The sequence below is a fragment of the Buteo buteo genome, chromosome 1, assembly GCF_964188355.1.
Source record: "Buteo buteo chromosome 1, bButBut1.hap1.1, whole genome shotgun sequence".
Taxonomy (NCBI): Eukaryota; Metazoa; Chordata; class Aves; order Accipitriformes; family Accipitridae; genus Buteo; species Buteo buteo.
In genome coordinates this window covers 26082195-26104836 of record NC_134171.1, presented here as the reverse complement: position 1 = coordinate 26104836, position 22642 = coordinate 26082195, and the positions used below count along the sequence as shown (strand labels likewise).

At 38.6% G+C, this 22642-nt stretch overlaps 1 protein-coding gene across 2 annotated transcripts in view; it reads left to right on the top strand.

Annotated features, from left to right (window-relative positions):
• SMIM14 (small integral membrane protein 14) overlaps positions 1-18475 on the top strand; it is a 42790-nt gene extending 24315 nt beyond the window's left edge. For both annotated transcript variants that reach the window (XM_075024667.1, XM_075024673.1), the window contains exons 3-5: positions 7101-7149; positions 14540-14688; positions 15282-18475. In XM_075024667.1, coding sequence (XP_074880768.1) covers positions 7101-7149; positions 14540-14688; positions 15282-15314 — 231 coding nt within the window. In that variant the 3' untranslated portion in view covers positions 15315-18475. The remainder of the gene's footprint in view (positions 1-7100; positions 7150-14539; positions 14689-15281) is intronic.
• Positions 18476-22642: the final 4167 nt, after the last annotated feature.

The following is a 22642-nucleotide window of genomic DNA, read 5'->3' as shown; positions in this document are numbered from 1 at the left end:
TATTTTTCTCTTATTTCTCTTGGCCAGCTTGTAGCAGAATAATGCATGTAGGTGTCATTTTTTGCATCTTTAAATCTGAGCTCTACAGATAATGCTACAATTCAATTTGCAACCTGGCTTGTATTCAGCACTGGCCTATCCTACCGCAGCAATTTATTATCATGTTGTTTACTAAATCGTTTATATACTTTGGACAGAACAGACGTGGCTGCCAACAAAGCTTAAACAATGATTTCATTACCCAGAAGCATATGAACGCAATCGGGAGTATGCCATGGTGTTGTCATCTTCTGGCATCGTTGGAGAGAAAAAGCAGAGCTTACAACTGGTCTAAATTGCAAAAAAGTATTTTCACAAGGGGTGATATTTTGCCCTTGTTATCACATAAAATTTTCTATCAACAGTCTTTATGATTCCATTTTAAATTTACTTTTATTCATGGGATGAATGACCATATCAAGTTAGTTATTTGTCCTTGCTTTCCTACTTATCTATCCTTTTCTTTTCATTGCCACCATTATCCATTTCTGCTCTCTTATCTTTGTACCTAATTTATCTGTTTGTTTCACACATCTCTCCGGGCTTTCTTCCATCACAATTTTTTGTGTGGAGGTATTTTCCTGATGTGGCTCATGAACTTGCTAATTTTTCATTCACGTCTCTTCTGAGGACTTATTTCTGCTTTGAGCTGTCTCAAAAGTTACTCTAAAAGGCAATTATTTTAATTATCCCTAAACAATTTACTTTCATCTGCCATTCACACTAGTCTTCATTGATTATTGCAGTGTGCTCCTGCCACTAGTCCTGTTCTTCTTGTTTTGTTACCTCTTTATTACATCATTTCTGGTGTTGGAAAGTGCTTTTGGACAGGAATTATGCCATTATTTCTTCTGAAAAATGACAAACTGGTAAGCTGTCTGATCATTGGTATCTTCCTGATATTTGTATGCTTTGTCTTTTTTTTTTTTTTTTTTTTAAACTCTTAAATAATACACTTAACTCTAAAAAAGAAAACGTGTTCATACTGGATAGGAACTGTTAATCTTTTTTCAGGCAAGACACTATTGACTTTAATACAAAAAAATAAATTTGTCTGAGCAGAGATTGCACGACCAGTCCCAGGGTTTGTGAGACTGTTGAACTCTGGGGTAGCCAATTCTGAAAACTCATCTGAAGAGTTTCAGAAAACTCCTCTGAAGAGGAAGCAAGGGAATTGACACAAGAACAAGTTACTGTGAAGGCAGGCAGAAGTCTGAATTTCCTTCTCCACAGTAGCTATCTGTGATGAGTGGTAAATGCAAAGCAACTTAGCTTCTTTCATGGGAAGACTGAAATGATCCCGGTGGCTGAGGTCACTGTATTGGAAAAACAAGTTCTCTGTTTAGCTAGATGAAGCTGTTTCACTGGGCTTACTATTTCACTTGGACTTCAGTGATTTTGTGGAGCAACTAACGTGCAATAAAAGTTCACACCCTGTTTTCACCACACAGTGGCATGTTTGTATGCCCATAGTAGCTTTGCACATGAAAAAATAGAGACTACTTAATATAGTGACTTCATAAAAAAGTTTCCAGAAGCCAATAGCAGTGTCCCTTCACTGTGACTGTTCATGTTTTGTTCACAGCTGGGGATTGTGAAAAGTGGTGGCTCTCATTGCTAAAAACTGTACAGAGTCCTATCAGAACATGGCTTCTGTTGTAAGAGTAGCAGCAGGACACAGGCAGGTCTCAGGTATGCTTGATGGGTAGGTAGATGCTGTTGATCCACAAGATGACATGTTTAAAAGCATCAAAGGAGCAGGATCTGAACACTGCTGTGTTAGTGTGAGCGGGGCTAAAAGCTGTATCTTTTGGAAAAAGGAAAAAAAAGGGGAGGAAGAGCTATTTCAAATTTGAACTGGGAGCCATTTTAAATGTGCTGGTTTTATTTTTGCAATGCAAAAAATTTGAGTGTCATGGGGAAAGAGTGAGGAGAAGCCCTCTTCTCTCTTACCACTAGAAGTAACTTGGGGCCCCAACATAAGAAGGACATGCACCTGTTGGAGCGAGTCCAGAGGAGGGCCACAAAAACGATAGAGGTCTGGAGCACCTCCCCTATGAGGACAGGCTGAGAGAGTTGGGGTTGTTCAGCCTGGAGAAGAGAAGGCTCCAGGGAGACCTTACAGCAGCCCTCCAGTACCTAAAGGGGCCTACAAGAAAGCCAGAGAGGGACTTTTTACAAGGGCATGTAGTGATAGGACAAGGGGTAACAGTTTTAAACTGAAAGAAGGTAGATTTAGATTGGACATAAGGAAGAAATTTTTTGTCATGAGGGTGGTGAGACACTGGAACAATTTGCCCAGAGAAGTTGTGGATGCCCCATCCCTGGAAGTGTTCAAGGCCGGGTTGGATGGGGCTCTGAGCAACCCAGTCCAGTGGAAGATGTCCCTACCCTTGGCAGGGGGGTCAGAACTAGATGATCTTTAAGGTCCCTTCCAACCCAAACCATTCCATGATTCTTTTTTTCTCAGCATTGTGTTAGGTTTACATTCAAAATACATCAGTAAGTGAACACTGACTTACTGTAATTCAGCCACTGGCGCCTCCCAGTTCCAAGAACTTATGAGGGGCTTCATAGAAACCAAATACTCATATTGACCAAGTGTACCTGTGGTGTGGGGATTATTAATTTAAATTATTTGACTTAAGCTATTCAAGATTTTAAATGTTCTTGGGGGGAATCAAAGTTCATGATTGTATTTTAAATAGCATGCATACATTTATAATTAGTATTTTTACTTGTATTGCCTGCAAGTTTGCACTGTATTAAACCTGAAAATTTTGGATCCTTTTTAGCTCCCTTTTAGCTTTCATGCTGTTTACAATTTGTGTTTACTTCATTTTGGACAATAAAAGATAAATTAGTTCATTTTTTGGCTCACATGCACTAAGCCATTTATTGTATTTTGATGGCAAATTGCACAGAGAATGTTAAAATTCAGATATAATCATCTTCATTTAAATGGAAGAAAATAATAATTTCTACAAATATTTAGGTTTGTAACATTTTTCATTCTTGTCTTCTTTTGTTGAATAAGTCCTGATGTTTCACTCACCTAATTTCTGTGTTCTTTTTAAGGGCCTGTTCCCGAATATACTGAAAAACATGAAAAGGCTGTTGCTGACTTTAGCAGGTGTCAGATCAGGCAGTCAACTATTAATCTTCCACTCAATTCACATTTTTGACAACACAAGGATCTCTGAAATATGAATAAAACCAAAACCACCATTAATAATATTGCCTTGAAGTATATATGAGTTAACATATTCTAAGAATTACTTCTCCATTCAGATTTTTCTCATCAACTCTGTAGTGTTCCCAGTCTGAAAAACATAGAGTGTATTTGGAAAGTCTTTTTGAGGGTTTTGTTGAGAACAGGGAAGGTCTGGTTCAACTTTTTACTATTATTCCACAAACTTTCATCCAAACTCCCCCTACACATCGGAACAGAAAATCTGAATATAACAGACTATTTCTTTCCAGTCCCTGATAATTGGTCTTTTTTCAATTACCTGATGATTGAAATGTCTCACATTCAATCTTTTTCCAACAGTTGCTATGCCCCTTAAGGGTGTAGTTATCAAGAGAGAGCTAATTGGTAGAAGGACCATTCTTGTTTCAGCAAAAGATATTACCATTCCCAGCCGTTCAACTTACATAAGCATTTCATACATGTGCCAGAACTGTTTCTCAGCTTTTGACTAATTGAGTGACCGCAAGGGATCAGATTTGTATTGGGTTACAGAGTTAGGATCTAGTTCACCCGTGCAAATTGAGAAAAACCTGGTTTTTCTGCTGCTTGTTTTCTGTCATTTGCCATGTTTCATCCCAAGAGAACAATATGCAGCCTGCCAGTGAGCTGTTAAAAACAGATTTGTTACTTGGCTCCCTGGCTTACAGAGCCATGAGCTTCTGGTCATGGATACTGAGGTTTTGCATGTGCTTGTAGTCAGGAGGAGAAGTAAGCATGAGAAGATACTGAGTGTGGGTTTTATCATGTGATCTGTGGCTTCTTAAAACCTATTTGAGTCTATGGGTGGTCCTGTTCTGACCAAATCTTCTCCAGCACAAGTAATATTTCTAAGAAATTTTTATATTACCTGGAATAGTTAAGAAATATTTCTAAGAAATATTTGTATTGCTGGATATGAATGTAGCAGAGACTATGAAGTGTAATTTTTTTAGGTGGGATCTTTAAGTCTGCATGATTAATATGATTATGTATTGTTTGCAATTTAGAAGTATTTCATACAATTTACAAAAATTGAAGTTTTTTCATACTTTTCTCTTGTTACTGTTTCACAACATAATTTGAGGTTTCTAAACCTACCTTGTACAGTTAGTTTCTAAATCCCCATGAAAAAAATGGGAGCATCTGTTGTCCAAGCCCTCTGGAAAGCACAGCCCCATTATCAAAGTACAGATGGCTCTGTACTTTGTAAAGGTTACTCTGTACATTGTTCCTCCATACACAAGCAGACCTTTTTTCCATATTTGCAGGGTACAGTCTAATATAAGAGAATTTTTTCAGCAGAGGTCTGCAGAGCAACTCCTAATGGTATTTTTTCTTTAGACTTCTTGCTTACTGAAGTATTTCAATTATTGGTGTTTCCAGCAGTACTTTTCATTCTAAGGTCTTGGAGCCTGTCACGTCTTTTGAGAAGTCACCAAGGATGCCCACGGCATAAAACTCAGTATCTTACAGTCAACAAGCCTGTAAGCAGAATTCTAACATCAAATGGCACCCTCGGGGCACACAGGATCTCAGGGATTTAATACTTACTTTGTCTTAATCATGTTGCCTACTATGCCAACAGGCATTTCCAGGCAATGTTTAGGCTTTTAATGAAGAAATGGTTGAGATGCCAGTGAATGACAAAGCATGGTATGATCATGGTCACCCCTGAGACTGTTCTTCAAGAAAGGCATAGCTGTAGCCGGAATGTCTTTCTGTTGTTGCTGAATAAGCTTCTCTGGTGGTTAACATATTCATGTCAGTCAAAGCTGGAGCTCAATCTTTTTTTTGTAGTAGCAGTGGAAGCTCATCTGGTAGACAGGTGAAAGAACAGGATGTTAACAGCAACAAAAAGTGCATGCACCATTTTTGAGATGGCTTTTATAGAAACTTTAATTGCATGGTTTAAAAAAGTTGTATTTGGACAGGATGTAACACTTAGAATGGAAGACAACTAGTCTTGTGGCTAGAACACCCCAAGGCAGTGTTGCCTATCTGGTCAAACTAGATAAGCTGTATGAGTACTAGCCATCCTGGGGACAGAGGGATAACTGGATGCTCTATGCTTGTTGACCTGTATGATATTTCTGATCATATACCTATTACCCATTTTAATTCTGGGCATCATTCTGTGTTGAAGAATATCTGCAAACTGTGTTTTATAGAGTAGGGATTATAAATTACGCCCCCTCCAGGATTAAACCCTTATATAAACAGAAGTTAATTATGTTGTTTATCTCTTTGAAATGCGAGTATAGTGATAATTCAGTTTTCCCAGTTCAGGAATCTCAGTGTCAGATATTCCAAATTGGTACTATTGCTAACATAAAACCTCCCCTTTGAGAATGACTTCCAAAGTTTAAAAATAAAATGAGCTTTTACTTTTATATAAGAAGGACAGGAAATACACATAGTTTGAGAGATTATTTTTTTTAATAAGCCAAATAGAAGTCTTTTGTTTTAATTTCCCCTGCTGTTGTTTTTAACTATAGAAATAGCTGAAAGGTTAAATCCAGCCTTCCCAGTACTTCCTAAGGAACTTCTTTGTCATCTCAGTAAATTTGCTAGCAGATCTTAATATATTAATGAAAGGATTAATGTGATCAATCTCCAGTTACATTTTTTTTCTTTCTCAAATGCGTCAGTTATTGAAAATCATTATGATAAAGGAAGGAGCTTAAACTTTTCCAAATATCTTCCTCCTTCGGTTGCTCATCTGTTTCCTTGATGTGCTTTGCATAATATTATGACTACATACAGCAAATTAGTTATGCCAATACAAGGGGAAATTGGGTTTGTAGAAATTATTCATGTATTTCTTTCATAAGGAACATCATCTTTTCTTCTCTTTTACATTTGTGTATTTACACTGATAATAAACAGATCAGCCTGTTGTGGCAAGAAGTGTTGGGATTTGTGACACTGCTGTGACATAAAACCTGTCAAAAAGCAAATGTCAGTTCTAACCACAGCACCATAACAATTCTGTACTTTTTACAACTTTTATTATTAATTGGTGTAGTTTACCTAAGCAGGGGATAGAACCTATTTCCATAATACAGCAGATTAAATCCCATCCACTTAACCTCTCTGTGCCTTATAAAGAATGTGATATTTGTCTTTCTTTTTTGACTCTGTCATCTGTAAAATAGTTATACTGATTTGCAGGTTATCCAGTGTTGACTTTCGTTGCAGTTAGCAAGCTTACCTAGTCTGTAAATGCAAATAGTCATTACAGTTGCTAAAGGCATTTTAAATTTTACCCCTCAGTAAAGAGAAAAACCAGTAAAATACATATTAAAATCTGCTTTTAAAAAAAGATATTAGGTGGAAAAAATAGCAATTGCTAAGTTTAAATATTAAATTTTAATTCGGCTTCTCTATGTGCAACCTTTATCACAGTCTGATCATGTATTGTTATGTAATCACAGAGTATTTTAATATTACTTGATCTAGATAACAGTGGTAGCACCTATCCATTATAAATCCCCCAAATGGATGTAGAGAGTATATCTTTATCTAAGAATGCCTGTATCACTATAGATTTTTAACTTGAATTTTAAAAGGCATTCAGTGGCTCCAACCTGTGTGGAAGCAATAACACTTTAATCAGGTGATTTAAAGGTATTATGTAAACAGTGTTCAGAAACTACCTCCATACCTGGGATTCTTCACACACCATAAGCCAGGTGCGATGCAGTAAAGGATCAGTTATAATCTTCCTTATCTTGAACTTGTGCTCTGACATGATACTAAATCATGACTTCAGTAAAAGCTGACCAAGTCACATTGCTAACTGTCACACCTTTTTTTTTTTCTGTTGCAGCTGAGACAATCCCAGTCGTACTGCACAGACACAGAATGCCTTCAGGAATGTGAGTAACTATCAAGATCAGGTGCATATAAGTAAAATAAACAGTAGTAATTAAAATACAGTGTGACTGGTCTTTAAAATGTAGCAGTTGATTTAATGTTATAGGAACATATTACATGAAATCAAATACTACAGTACTAAAATTGTTATGTGAGGGAGGTAATTTCTGAGAATCTGTGATGCAGATGAACATTTGTACATTGAAAGCATTGTATGGAAGCAGCAGTACTGAGCAGGCTGGAGGTATCAATATAACAGCATGACCATTGATAGGGCCCCAAGCATTGCTGAATCTTACCATTGGCCTCCAGATAGGATGATTTCGATTTTTCCCTATGGAGAAAATTTGGAGAGGGCTTTATTTGTCCCCCTTACAGTCATAGCAGCCTAACCAGTGAAGACTGGATATCCAGCACAGATCCCACACACACACGTACACATGTTCATGGCTGGGGCTGAGTGACTTACTGTCAGTACTGTGAACATTCTGCTTCACTGGGAGGAAGAGGAGATTCCCTGCCAGCTCTGACTGAGAAGTTGACCTACACCATGACTGTATTTCTGTTTGACTCATTGGCTGTGTAGTTAATGAAGCAGAGTACTGATGTGTACACTTCCTTGAAATTTGCTGTTAAATACATCTAAAAAACTCTCCCAAACGGTGAGCATTACTAGGACAGTCAAATATTACCAGCATCTGCAAGGAAGCATAGCTGTGCAAAGGTTATGCAATAACGTAAGCTTGCCCTGAGGCGCTGTCTACACTCTTCATGGTCTAGATGGAACATCACCAAATGCTTATAAATAAAAATGAAGTGGTTCTGGTTTTCCTATATTGCTTTACCAGTTGAGCATATGAACTCAATTAGCCTGCATCAGGACTACTGTAATGCTTGAAGGGAGCAGGGAGCACCCAAGCAGTGTTCCTGGAAGCAAGAGCTGCTGGTGCCTGTGTCTCCTACAGGTCTAAAAGCAGTGCGGTCAAGGTTTCCGGGATCTCGGGGAGAGGGCATGCCTTCGTTCACTCTCATGTTCCCTCTACATGTCTCCCTCTTCATTCCCTAGTAAAACCTGTTTAGAGATGGACATCTAGCTTGGACTTGCACTGTGCCCTCCCAGTGTGAAACAGTCGCAGATTCATTGCCATGTTGGGCTGAAGGGGAAAAGCAATGAGCTTTCCCAGATAACCCCTGAAAAAAAAGAGTGGGGCACACATGTGCCATAACAGTGCTGCAGGCTTTACTCTTTCTTTATGGGCTTTCCAAGTTATGCTGTGCATCTGTGACTTGCAGCACCCTTCCTCTCCCAAATGCACCTGTCCTAGGGAGGCTTTTTCGTCTCCCACACCTTAGACTTCTATGTGTGGGGTTTTTTTAAAATCACAGACATGTAGGAGAGGGAAAGAGGCAGGTGACAGGAGGCAGAATATTTTCTTTATTAGAAGTAGGCACAGACAGGCTGTCCAGCTTTCTGAGCTTTGGTCCACAGTCAACACCAAGTGATTGTAGGTCATTCTCACTCAAGCCTTGGGAGTCTTGGCTCATCAATATTTATGAAGCTTTTAGGCTAAAGACTGTATAAATGAGTAAGTTCTGTTATGTGTGGGCACAAAGCTTGTGGGATAGCTTTCATGCTACCAAGCTATAGTACAGTGGGGATGTGAATGGTTTGCGGCAAATAGCTTTCCATCCTGAAAGAGATCCTTGCAATAACCGTCTGTGCAGATGCAAGCAGTTTGGCAGCAATTGTTCCAAACCAGTGGTTTGTTTCAAAAACCAAAGCAAAAATTATAGAGTAAATCCTCTCCTACATTATTATATTGCCTTAAATTTAGTTTCAGCAAAGGTATTTTTCTGCTGATGCAATGACACTGACTGCCTATTTGTCAGATTATTTTGTGATGCTTCTGTGATTCTGTGCTTGGGCCAACATGAGCTCTGTAAGACTCCCAGGAGTCAAAGGCAAAAACAAACAGATTGAGCCTGGAGAAGCTTCTAGAAATGTTTTCAGAGACAGATTAAAACAATTCTGGACCAGTCTTCTGTCCATTGCTTCATCCTGTTCTGATGAGCTGTACCGTGATGAGCTTATGTTTGAGGTGGGTCTCCTCTTCCCTAGGTCCCACAGCTCCATTTCCTGTTACTTGCTGAGTTTCATTCCTCATTTCAGGACCTCGACACGAAGAAGCTTGTTTCACTCCCACCCATTTGCTCATTCCCAGGATTTGATCTTCCTTCTGGAAGCACAGCTGGGAATGTTGTCATACACAGATTCTTAAATTGCATCAGTTGTGGAATAACTGACGAGATGTTTGTGGTTTTGTTTTGGGAAACGTCAGGGCTGTGGTTCAGCCACTGTCACAGCAGCATCATGTGTTATGCTCTTGCTACCAGCTGGAAGTTCTCAGAAACACCCTGCATCGATTCCTCCTGAGCACACTTTGTTTTTTCAACCCTTGATTTCAGATCTTTTTTTGGTTTTTGGAGCCAGATCAAAGCAATAGCACCAATGCTCTCTCATTCGCATTTTTATGTTATTAGCTCTAAATTCTTATTTATGGTTGTTGGCACCATTATATTGTAGTGACTACCCTGCAGAGAGTTTCCTGCCAGGGTCAGAACCAGTGCTTTTGGATTTGTACTCCTACATACATGAGGATATGAGCACCACTTCAAGGAGCATTTGGGCACTCTGCTTGATGGCTGTTCCTCTGCTGATTCTCTGTCAGAGTGTCTGCCATGACGGTAAAGTATGTATCAGAGTCTGGTGACTGTTCCCTCCATTTCAGTGGGTGCCTTGGAGAAAAAAGGCTGCAAGTTTTGAATATGCAAGACATTTAATATTCTGTTGGGATTGTTTATGCTCAGCAAATCAGAAGATCTTACTGTTTCCCTTGAAATGAGGAATAAGCGTGATAATTCTTTTCTGAATTCTGTCTAATGCAAGTGGAGCAGGGAAGATTTCTCTGAAGTGTGTGGCAATTGCAGTATCAGCGGTTCATCCAGCCCAGGGAGGATCCCCAGCTGGTACTGAGCTGCTCTGATGGCTCATGGCCCTTCACAGTCAGCCTTCCATGTCAAAGGAAATGAGGGGCCACCGCCTGAGTTTTTTCTCTGTCTCCTAGCAATTCCCAGATGTTGTGACCTGGATTTACCACATTGATATTTTCAACACTATTCGCAGTGCTCTACTGGCTTGTAATATGGTCAGCGATGACTGTCTCAAATGTTGTCTACTCTGCTTCCAAACTTTTATGTATTTTAACATGAATGCGTATCTGTGATTCATCTTAAGTTGTAGTCACTTAGGGGAGTCACAGCAACCTAATGAAATGTCTGCCAACTATTCCCTCCCTTTTCTGGTAATTCCCTTCTCCCTTCCTCTGCTCAAGTCCTTTTTGGCTTTCTTCAGTTTCCTTATCCCTGCCTTTTAAGAGTGTCAGCTTGCAGGGATAAAAACACTGTGAAAAGAAGGCGGCACAAGTCAGAGAGCATGCTTTTGCCTTTCTACAAGCAGATGTTAAACAGTAAAAAGCTGAAGATCCAAAAGGAGATATTTCTACCATGAAAGGGCAGACAAAAAGCACCACATGGAATACACTTTTACAGTAAAAGAAATGCAATCTTTCCTCTTTTTCTTTAGAGTACAGCCTCACTCTGAATGAAAAATAGCACTTTAAGAGGAGAATTAAGTTAATGTAAGGAGTATTTAGCAAGGGCATTTATTAATTTTAGTATTGTATTCTTGAGATCTCAGTTGCACAATCAGGAGGTGCTTGACTTTTAGTCTTTAGAAGTTATTTTTACCAAACTCGTCATTTGACTGCCATCTAGTAGAACATTAAATGAGGTGGCAAACATCTGTCACAGAAGATTTTTTTTTCCCTTCCCATTTCTCTCCGAGATAAGACTAGTTTATGTGGCCTAGTCTCTGTTTCTGTAGGAAAAAGCAAGCCAAAGAACTGTATCTCGTATGTGGAGCAACAGATAGGATTCACCACAGTCATTAGCTCCCATGGGACTTCATCCCACAATCTCAGACCAGCTCCTCATAAAGTTTCCTCCTGCACAGAGATAATTCAGCCATGGTGTAAAAAATTCCAGGTAACCACAGGGGCAGAACTGCTCACGGGCTTCATTCAGGAGTGTATGGATATATAGGTATGCTGAGCCCAGGGGACCAGATATTCTGAAAATAAACACCTTGGGCTGGATTCGTTGTTGTGTTGAAAGGCAGGTTAGAGACTATAAGTTTCATGTCACTCAGTGACACAGGAATATGTACTGCTGTGTTCTGTACTAGTTGGTGTCTCCCAGGCACTGGAGGTTAATAACCGGATCCATCCATCAAAATGAGTGGTGGGAGCAACATTCATCTGTGAGGTCAGAACAGGATGATCTTCTATCCATTTGGAAATATTAGAAAATATCATAGACAGGTGCTCTTATAGGATAGCCTTTATTCTTCAAGGAATCAAAACCCACTTCTAAATTACCTGCAAAAATATCAATTATAGGTAAAAGCACTGTGGCTGTGAACTCTTAAAAATAAAATTTTTTTTTCTTCTGCCCATCAGCGTAAATTCCATCCTGCTTGGTTTCAGCTTCACTCAACTGTTCTTTATCTGTAAGCTGGTCTTATCTGATTATTTTGTGAGCTCGGTGATGGAGGTCTTTGTAGCAAAAGATTGTTGTCTTCTACATATTATTGCTCCCAGTAGTTGAAACAGCTTCTTGTCCGTTCTCTTGATTTGTGATGCACAGCTTTGAAAAGTGTGATTCACCCCAGCTATGTGAGACTTTGCTTATCCTCATGTCCTTATGTTAAGAGATTAAAGTAACAGATTCTGAAATATCTCACGTCCTTATTAAAACACATGGTCATTTGTGAGAGATGTGGGTTTAACAGTTCTTGAACAGTGTAAATAGTCTTGTGGCTGGTTTAGTATCTGGCATGCTTTGAGTAGGTAGTACAGGGCCAAGCTGTGTTAGATCAGCTGTTGTCTTGCTTAACTTAGTTTAGAACATGTTTCAGCACATTTGGTTCCATCTAAATTGTATTACAACGCAGGCTGGAAGAAATTGTCTTGCACGAATGCCTGTGGTTTCCCTCTGTGGTTCCTTCTGCTCCCTTCCTTGACCTGTGGCATGAGCTGACCTAGCACCATTTACTTACCCGAACTCCTGTTTAACCACGGACCCTGAGTGCACTATGGTTCAGCAAAAATTCTAGAAGGCAGTCTGACCAGTCCCTGTTTCTTTGCATTGTACAGGGAATCCAGTGTAACAGGTAATCTGAATTTTGAATATTCTACTGAACATATGTGCCAAAGCAGGTACCTAAGGCTGTCTTACGTGCTGCTGAAGGTAGTCTCAGGGTGGCTCTAAATGTTGTTTGGAAGCCCCATAATAAAGCAGTTGTTCTTTTCATGCCAAATTATATGCTAGTTTACTGGATTGCATATATAAAGGTCATCCAAGATTTAAAATATTGATATATGATATTGATAACAATAATATTTTCCCTCAACACAATTGCAGGTCTAAACTCTTTACCTGCACAATTCTATATGCTTTCTGAATCAATTATATGTTAAGAGTTTAATGAATTACAGGCTGTAGCATTCTCATGTATTTTCTTTGCACTATATCTTCTCCTCATATACAGCACACGTTATTCACTTGGATCTCCAAAAGAATCATCACTTGTAATTGTACATGCTTCTAATAATAAAATTCCTCTACATTAGCAACTTCTTGAGTTTTGAAATGTCTATATTTTGGACATTTAAAAGGCAAGAGATGTATGGCAGTTTCATTTGCTCATACATGTTAACGGTGGTGTTTGTGCTGTGAGAAGCATGAACTTCTATAATACATTTTTTTCTTCTTTGACATTTTTGAATACATGTGATGTTGGTAAAGGACATCAGTCCCACAGCCCCAACTCATGAAGTCTTATTCCCAGAACAGCAGTGTTGTGAATGGCATAGCTGTAAGCTCCCCCACAGTGCCCCTCTGCTGTGTCTTAAGTGTGTTATGAAGAAACCATTTTCATGGAAGAGCCTCTGTTAAAAATGCTACCTTGTATGACAGTGATAAGGGTGGTTCTTTGGTATCAGCATTAACCTTTGAAGAAATGACTCCAGCAGCTCACTGGGTATAAGACATCTAGCAAATGTTAAATAAGAACAACTTCCAACCGGTACTGAATCCAGACTTGACTCCATAATGAGATGATCCAAATGAGTTGAGACAACTGAAAAATCTGTCAGATACGAGTGTCTCTGTGGAATTTCCCCACATGTTAAAGTTTTCAACTTGAGTAATAAAATAGAACAGCTCTTCTCTTCCTGAAGGTTATTCATTATAGCTTTGTATTTGATCATCTAGATCATTAATGAAGATGTTAGGTCTTTAGATACTATTGTAAATGAAGCCATGCAAGTACCATAGGTAATTAACTGTACATTGGTTTACACTTCAACTGACAACATTAGTTACAGTTTGACTATTTGAAATTATGTTTCAGAGGGAGAAAAGTTATTGTTTTCAAATGTGCTGGTATTTGCAAGAGTTTCTTGATCCAAAAAGACTAACCAGCCATCTCCAGTCTGAGGAGATTTTCTCAGTTTTATTTCCATGCTTTGATGTCTCAGCCATTCTGTATGGAAATTTAGGTGTAAAATTTCTGTATTGTATTCCTGGGCTTCGCTTTTTCATGTACCTCCTCAGCATTTTTTCCCCTCCTGACAGATACATTTTCCTTGATGCTATCAGAAATACTACATGACCTGGATGGTCAGTCATGGAGATCTGGCATATTGACACTGACACTTGTTCAAACAAACTCTCAACAAATAACTCAGAGTAGCCAACAAAATTATAACCATTAGTTTGCTCCCTTCTTGCTAGAATTAGCATGTTCTCTGCGTGGGGCCTAACAACAGAGTCTAAGCTTTCATCTCTTTAGTCTTATTCTTTTACATGTTTGAGGCAAAGAACAAACACCAACATACAGATGGGGGTTTTTTCCCACATAAATGTATTTTGCATCAAGTTTGATTTCTTAAACACAAAGTGTGTGTTTATCATCTCCAGTTCATTAGGAGTTAATGTGAACTACAAAATATTCATGGTCATTCTGAGAATTCCAGTGAAATCTTTTGAAATAGATTCTCTTTTCAAAGGGATAAAAAAAGTGATAATAAAACAGTGTAACGATAACCAGGAATTACTTGTCTCAAAGCCAAAAGGAAAGAGTAATCAGAAAACCCAACTGAAAAATATTTCAGGTTTTTTTCTGAGACTTACGTTGCATTTTTGTTTTCATTTTGGGGAAAGAACTCTGCTGGCACTCTGTATTATAACTTGAGTTTTCCTTGTCTGTAGTGCCAGGACCAAATTCCCCCAGTGACAATGGCATCAGCTTTGCCATGATAATGATGGCCTGGGTGGTGATTGCACTTGTCTTGTTCTTACTGAGACCTAGTAATCTGAGAGGATCCAACACAGCCGGAAAGCCAAGCAGCCCTCATAATGTAAGTACATCTTCAAGTGCCTGGCAGAGAAACTGTACAATAGCTTAAATGTATTTTGTTTTAATACAGACTATCTTACAGTCATTTTTTCCTTACATTTTTTTCCCTGTATTTCCTTGGAACTCCATTAGCAATGGAAGTGAGTAAAACCAAAGTGAAAGTACAATCACGAAGGCCAAGTGTGAGGCCTGCCAGGGGATGGAGCAGGCACGGGTGACTAAGTGTGGGTCATAATGTCCTCTGGACACTGGCTGTCCCTAGTTGGAACTGCCTCCTGCCTTCTTATGTACAAGGGGAAAATCACAGCTTTAAGAGAAGACTGTAAACAAAATTACAGCATGAAACTGGGAAGGTGGTCTTTGTCCTAGATGTGGGGTCATGGAAAAATCCCTATCAATGCAGGAAACAGTATTGTTCTTTGACGAGCATTTACTCTGAATATTGAAAGAGATACTGAAAGATCTTAAAAGAAAGCACAATGTAACTCTTCTGAGTTCTTTAAATGCTCTTATGTGAAGCACTGTTTCTATGGGTATGTGTATTCTAAACTGTATGTGGGTTTTTTCTTTCTTTTCCTCCTTCCTTACTGCTAGGGACAAGAACCACCAGCCCCACCAGTGGACTAGAGTGTTCAGCATTGGAAAAGTTCAGCAGTTAAAACCTTGCACGACCAAATGAACAAAGTGACCAGATTACTTCTAAACCCCATTCAATACTGTTTTCTTTTCTGATTTATATAGAGCAGAATTATCATTCAGCAGTTATCTTCATGAACTGCTTTTTGCGACTTCAATTTTAAGTTAATTTTTGCTTTGTATGTTATTACAATTCCTAGTAGATTGTAATTTGAATAATGATAAGGTGTTGCAGAGGTTTTTTGGTTGTTACTGTTACTGTGGACATTCCGCTCAGTCTCTTTCTGTCACAATGATCTTCATTTCTTTGCAGTGATTTCTGATATGCATTGAAAGAAAAAGAAAATCCCTGTGCACCTATAGTAATGGAAGGTTACTGACCTTTCTTCATATTAATCCATATTTTTTCTCCAGTATGCTTTTAAGAGTTATATTATGGTTGCAACTATTAGCTTAGTTATGTGGTGAAAAATTGAAATTATTTTTTATTTGCCCTGGGCTCAGAGCAGCTTTTAGTCTGGTCTTTGGACCACTAACATAGTTTTCAGGGTGTTGGCAAAAGCATGGATTGTCCACTAGAATTATACTATGTGTGTGTGCGCGCGCGCGCGCGCGCGTAAGTGAATGTGAGAATTGCCACTGTCAAAGCTTTGACATACATATTGGGAACTTAACACAAAAGATTATACCACCAAAAAAGAAATCAGTTTAATCTTCTTCATTAATAAATTATATATCTTATTCAATGTGTTATCAAAAAAATGTATTCCAAAACCAGTTTTGTTTACTTATAGACTTTATGAAACAAGAAATTTAGTGAGAAGAACTTGGTAGAATTTTCTGTCCTGGTATAGTCTTTTAATAATTGGTATCTTAACAAGTTTTGAGCCGTGATGTAATGTATATTGGACAGGATGAAATCATACCAAGAGGTTACCAAGGTTACCAACTTTTGGTATAGACCATATACTGGATATTCAGGTTTTTTCACCTGTATGTTATCAGCAGTTCTTAACATTTTCATCCTTATCTACTGGTTGTAATTGTAGAATAACAAATTTGCAGGTGACTACATATGGCATGTCTTTTCCCTCTAATATTTGTCTGTATGTGTGGTGTGTTTATGTGTGCGTATGTGTGGCTGTGCACATACCTGTGCACATCTCCCATTGTAGCAAATGGGAATGACTTTTTTATGTACATTAATTTAAGAACATTTTAAAGATGTACAGAAAAGCAACACTGTATATTTTTCTTGATCAATTTGAAAAATTGATGAGAATAATGTAAAGAACATTTTTATCTTACCAACATGAAGCTTCTTTCCATAAAGGTCAGTAGAACAGACATATGGGAGTTCAAAGCCTTACTCTACAAACCTTTATTTCATGGGGACTTTGGTTACGGAGCTGAAGGGACTGACTGTTTAGATGCATAAAGGTTTGTGTTAACAGGCTCTAACAAAAATCTCACATCAGATCCCATGGCTGACAGACGCAGGGTTTTCCTCCTCAGGGTAAATGGCAGGCCAGCTAAGCCTCCTTGTAAAGGTACAGCGTAGACCTGAAGAAAGGCTTCTGTAATTTGATGTAACTGCCCTTTGAATTTCTGTGGAATTGTGTGCTCCCAAGCATAGGAGCATGTGTAAAAAATTAAAAAATTAAAAAAAAAAAAAGATTGGGCCAGGTGCTCTCAGTGACATCAGTGCAGTGCCGTGTAAAGCAATGGAGCTGCAGCAGAGAAGCTGAGAGAATTTGTCCTATTACGTCTAATGGTGTACAGGCCACAAACACTGTGTAAAGATGTCACTGGGACAAGCAATCTGATTGTGCTTGCTTTTTGCCTTCCGTGTACATTTATGTTTGGGATACTGTTTTGAACAGAACGAGTAATACAGCATCATTTTGTTGAACCAACAAGGAGATACATATAATCTCCTACAGTGACCTTTTCTCTGAGGAATTTTGGCCAGAATTCTTCACTATCGGATGCATAAAACAGGTTTCCAATTGATTAAAAAGCCAACTAAAATAGGCTTCATTTCAGACAGAGTGCCACTCCTCATCCTATTGGAAGTTGGTGAGATTTACAGCAGATGCTCCTCACTTGTGAGGATCAGTCTCGCTTTACTTAAATGTCTGTGTATGTATTTATAAAACTCACCATGTGCACCCAGCTCTAGCAGTCTTGGCAAATGAACTTTTTGTTCAGAGTAATGTTGTGTTTTACATTTAGATGAACTGTCTTTGCTTGAAATTCCTCTTAAGTAATTGTCCCAGTGATTTTATACATGTCTGCTTTCCTCATGTAAATTGCTATTTTAAATTTTCTATGTAAAAGAAAAAACATTGGAAATATTTTATTGTAAAATGTTTTACTAAAGAGCCAGGCCACTATCCCACATCAAAATGTATGCCTTTTAAATTTAGATACTCTCTCCAAGATAATAACCTTCAGATCACCACTCTTAATTAAAATAAAAATAACTAATTGTAGGACTGTATTTTGCCACTCTTATTCATGTTAAATAGTGCCTTACTCATCAAGTAGTTGCACTGAAGTTTGTGGGACTACTCTGAGATAATGTACTAGTAGCAGCTTTAGTAAGGGTGGCAGAAATCTGGCCTTTAGTGATGTAGTTTGCGATGAAATAATTGTATCATGGTTACAGATGTTTATGGTAAATTTTGAGAAGTGTGGAAGAGATTAGTGGTATGTGAAGCTTCAGGATATGATTAATTCTGTAATGAGGGTTTTAAGCTCGGTTAGTAAAAGATGCAAGTTGTAGCCACTTGGGAAATACAGAGGGAAGTTTACAATTATACCTTAGCTTAGAACTTTGTTAAAACAATAGTATTTTTAGAGTCTGCTTAACACAATTATTATACTCTGAAATGAGAAATCATATGTATTCATGTATTGTCTGCAGATCACTTAGCCTTGTAATGTTCATGATTGAAAAAGGAAGAGTGATGATGTGATGTACCTAATGTAAATCGGTGGTTTAAAATGTCTGAATCATGCCAAACAAAAAATCATCTGTGCCATTTGCGGTTTCCTAGTAATCTTTTACTGAGTACTTGGATTGGGATAAAGGGCTTGTACTATGCACTTTTTATTGACTTAACAAAATAAATAGCAATCGTTAGTAACCTTTTGTCTTTGTCTCTTAGTCTTTGTATAAGATGTAGGACTGCACCAACCTATCAATTTCTAAGGTAATTTGAAATAATCTAAAAAAAAGTATCGGTAAAAACAGCGTGTCATCTGTGTAACTTAAAATGTAAATTCTAACTTATCTAATGGTCGCTTGCCTTCTGTATGTATCTCAAGCAAGTCAGAACAAATTATAAGCAGTTTCCAGGGTTTAAGATACTTTGATGACCAATGTGGACGTCTCTGCCTTTTGCTCTTCAAAGTAGTTATGCAACCTAGGAAGTTAGAAATAATACACTGAGAAAAGTAATGACAGAGGCCAAATGTGCCAATTACGTTACTTCTTTTTAGATCAAATCCTACTACTTTGGGGATTTGCAGTCTGTTTTCTAGTCCAGTTCTTGGCACTGTTGGACCCAGAGCTGCTCTGAGGAAGGAAGATGCTCCAGTGGATCCGAGGCAGCATGTAGAAGTAGTAGAGACCTGCTGCTTCCTCACTGTTCCCGTAGAGTGCAGCACTCTTCTTCCTCCGGCAGTAGAGCACGAAATGCTGAGCACTGCCTCAGCAGCAGCTCAGATCCCATGTTAGGGATTCCTGTGTTAAGCCAAGGAAAAAAAGGAGAACACCAGGGGAGCATTAGAGTTTAAAATAATATACAGCTATCCAGAGATAGTGGTAATAAATACCAGAGAATCAGAAACAAAATCTGAATTTATTTTTAGTAGTAATAATAGTAGTAGTAGTAGTAATAATAATAATAATAATAATTTAATAACAAATGCTTTAGGCATTTGAATCAATTTAGAAACTGTAGGATCTTAATCAGAGATCATTAATGTCTGCTCATCAAGATTTACCCTTTTACTCGAACGTAGGTTTATGAATAACCCCTAAAACTAAAGCTGAACTTTACTTACAAGTACACTTGTTAAAACGTTTGCACATGCCCATTATAAAGTGATGCAGAAAAGAAATCACCACAAATTTAAATTAACTGTGTTGAATGGATCTGCATGAGGCCTAGCTGTTCAACACCTCCAGGTAAGTGGAGAAGATTACTCTGCCCCAAAGCCTGAAAAACTTCATATCCTATCCAGGATGTTTGGGAGAAATACATCAAGTCATTGCAGCAAAATGTTCCATGAACGTGAAGTGCGTTCCTTGCAAAAATGGACAACTTGCATTCTTTTCTCCTTCTACCCTTACTTGTTCAGTACCAGCCAACAGCCTACAGTGCAATTCACTGCAAAGACATGGACCTTGGGGTGGGGGAAGAGGCGGACTGTCCCACGGCGGACCATATCCTTGCTTGTAAAACAGCACAACTCTTACTGGCTTCCAGGGAGTTACACTCATCAACATCAGCTGAAGATTTGTCTCTTTTCATACAAGAAGAATAACCGAACCCATGTTACTTGATCTTGTATCAAAAATACTGCGAGCTCCCATAGCAGGCACTTTGTAGTTAAATATAATAACTAGAAGAATCTGGCTTCCGCACTACCTTTTTAACCTCTGCAGACAAGAGTATTGGTCAAAGAGGGTGTCTGAAACAAATGTATTTCAATACATGACAATAAATATTAATTTACCATATATATCCAGCTTTTTAACGGTTTCACTCTTCTTGCTCGTATGGAAAGTGATATTATAAAATATTTTATACAATGTTAATTGAAAATACAGCAGTAATTTCTAACCAAAGATCACAAGTAGCAAGCTTTACAAAAAAAAGTCTTTCGCATTTATGGGTTTTGTTATTATGTCCTCCAAGCTATAAATGATGAAACAGATGAATAATTTCTGTGACTATGTAGTTTTCAGACTTGTAACTGTTTTAAAACTCTTGAAGTTTATTAATTTCTTCTCGTGCAAAAAATACCCTTAAAATGTAAAGGAAGATATTAGAGCCGAGAAAATATGTTTCCTAAGCAGACCAAAAAAAACCCCACCATTGTACAACATTCTGAAGGTCACAGCCATTGCTTTGATATAATAAATAAACCTTAGAAAAGGTGTTGGAGCTCAGTTTAGAGCAGAACTTGTAGATGAAATGATAAATGATAAACTGAATATGATTAGCAAGAAAATGATCCACAGAAGGCCCCACAGGGCTGGACACTACACTAAGTACTGCATATAACACATCAAAATCTGCTTTGTTGTTGTGGTAATGGTGAGTAAAAATCCTGTTCCTTCAGCTCTCCTAGTGATTTCATGCAGTTTCCATCCATCCTCAGTTTCATATATATGAAATAGAAAATCCAAATAATCATTTTCCTACTTCATCAAATATTAGCTTGCAATTTGAATCATAAATACATCTTGTCTCTGACACCCTCTGTACGCTTCTGTTGGGCTTCAGTATGTCAGGGGAAGAGATTAAGCCAAATTTGCTTTTAGCTATACTGTAACACTGGATCAAATCTTCACCTTATTTTATGTGAACAGCTGTTCACGTAAAGGCAATGGGGCAACTCAGCTGAGTAAAACCCTTCAAAGAAGTCATGCTACAAGACAAGTTCTCTCCAATGGGGCTGCAATGAAAAGCAGTGCCTTATCTGGCTGTTCTTACTTCCATTGCATTAGTTTTAGCATTTAAAGCTCTTTATTGTTTTATTGAAATGGCTGTTACGCCTGAAATGGCTCTGCTGTTGGGAGATTTAGTATGCTCCACGTTCAGAAAAGCAATGCTGCTGCCCACAGCACTGCTTCCGAAGGAACAGCTTTGATGTCTGGTGTAATGTGCGTGGTTTCCAGAACAACATCAGAAGAGAAGAAAAAAAAGGAGGTTTTTACTAAACAATAGATAAGGCTGTCAAATGTAATCATGCCTGGGAGGAAGTGTGAATAATTTCTGTATACTGAGAGATTTAAATAATCTAATTAGAGGAAGGTCATATACTGGAAAACAAAACATTGTCATGCAGGAACTAAAAGCATAAGGCTTCAGAGGACATTCTCATCAGAGTTTTCTGGGTGGCCTTCCTCTGATTTTTAAACATGGTTTTAATCTTGCATGGCTTTTGTTTTTTATTTATATTGCAATATTGTCCATGAGACCAGCTGAAATTATTGTCCAGATGTTCTGGGCCCTATACAAACAGGCACATTGACCCTGACCAGAAACTCACTGCATTTTAGGATAAATTTTACCAATAATTGCAGTTTGGGGTGCTGGTTGTCACTAACAAAAATATTGTATTAGATTAATCATAAGCTGTTTGGTCAAACTGCCAGACCAAACAGCAAAGTCAAAGTTCTGGTGAACTGGAGAGGTGGAGGTGAGGAGAGGGCGTAAACCGGGACGTGCCAGGCGGAAAACGTCTCTCCTAACAACTCTTAATGTTGGCTCTGCGCAGTTAACTGTTATTGTTGGCTCTGAGCGCACACAGGAGCTCGGGCACTTGGCTGCCTGTGTCCAAAACTGGCGTATGGCTTGCTTTATGCAGCTGTTGGAGCCTTTTCCAGAGGAACACGCATGCCCAGTCTCACGCGTCCCTGTGTAATCTCTTTAGCTGCGTCTCCTTCCTTCCTCTTAGCACTGTAAAATACAAAGCATGGATTCAAACACTGATCCAACTGGTCTGCGGGCAAGTCTTTTGGGTGCTTTTGTGCCTCAGCCTGGGACTGTTGCCAAGTAACTCAGATTTCCCCGTTACATGTGGGGTTGCCTCCTGGTTGTGCTGTGTCAAAAGTTAAAGAAAGGCTTGACAGACAATGGTTGTTGTTGAATCTGTCAGATGTCAGTGTCACAAACTGATTACACAAACACAGCTGCCTTTAGTCAATGATCAGCTAAATCTGGTGGGGGATTAGTCTGACATTAAACACTCTCTAGAGATGATACAAAACTTCTTTCATATGCAGGGTTCCTTGCTGGCTTTCCCTCTCATCTCCAACTTCAGGGTGCCAGCCAGGACATTACGCAGTCATGCGCTCACTTGCTCTTTCGTTTCTTCCTTCCTCTCCCCCTCATCCCCCAAATCCTTCATAAATCATAAATCATTCCCTTACATAATGGAACAGCTTGTACACGAAAGGTGAAGAGTGCCCCCTCCACCTACCTTTGGCATTCAGATCACCCTTTGCTCAGTGGTTTCTGGAAAGGCAGAGATGTGGCCTCAAGCCCACTCCCCTATTTTCCACACAGAGAGGAGAA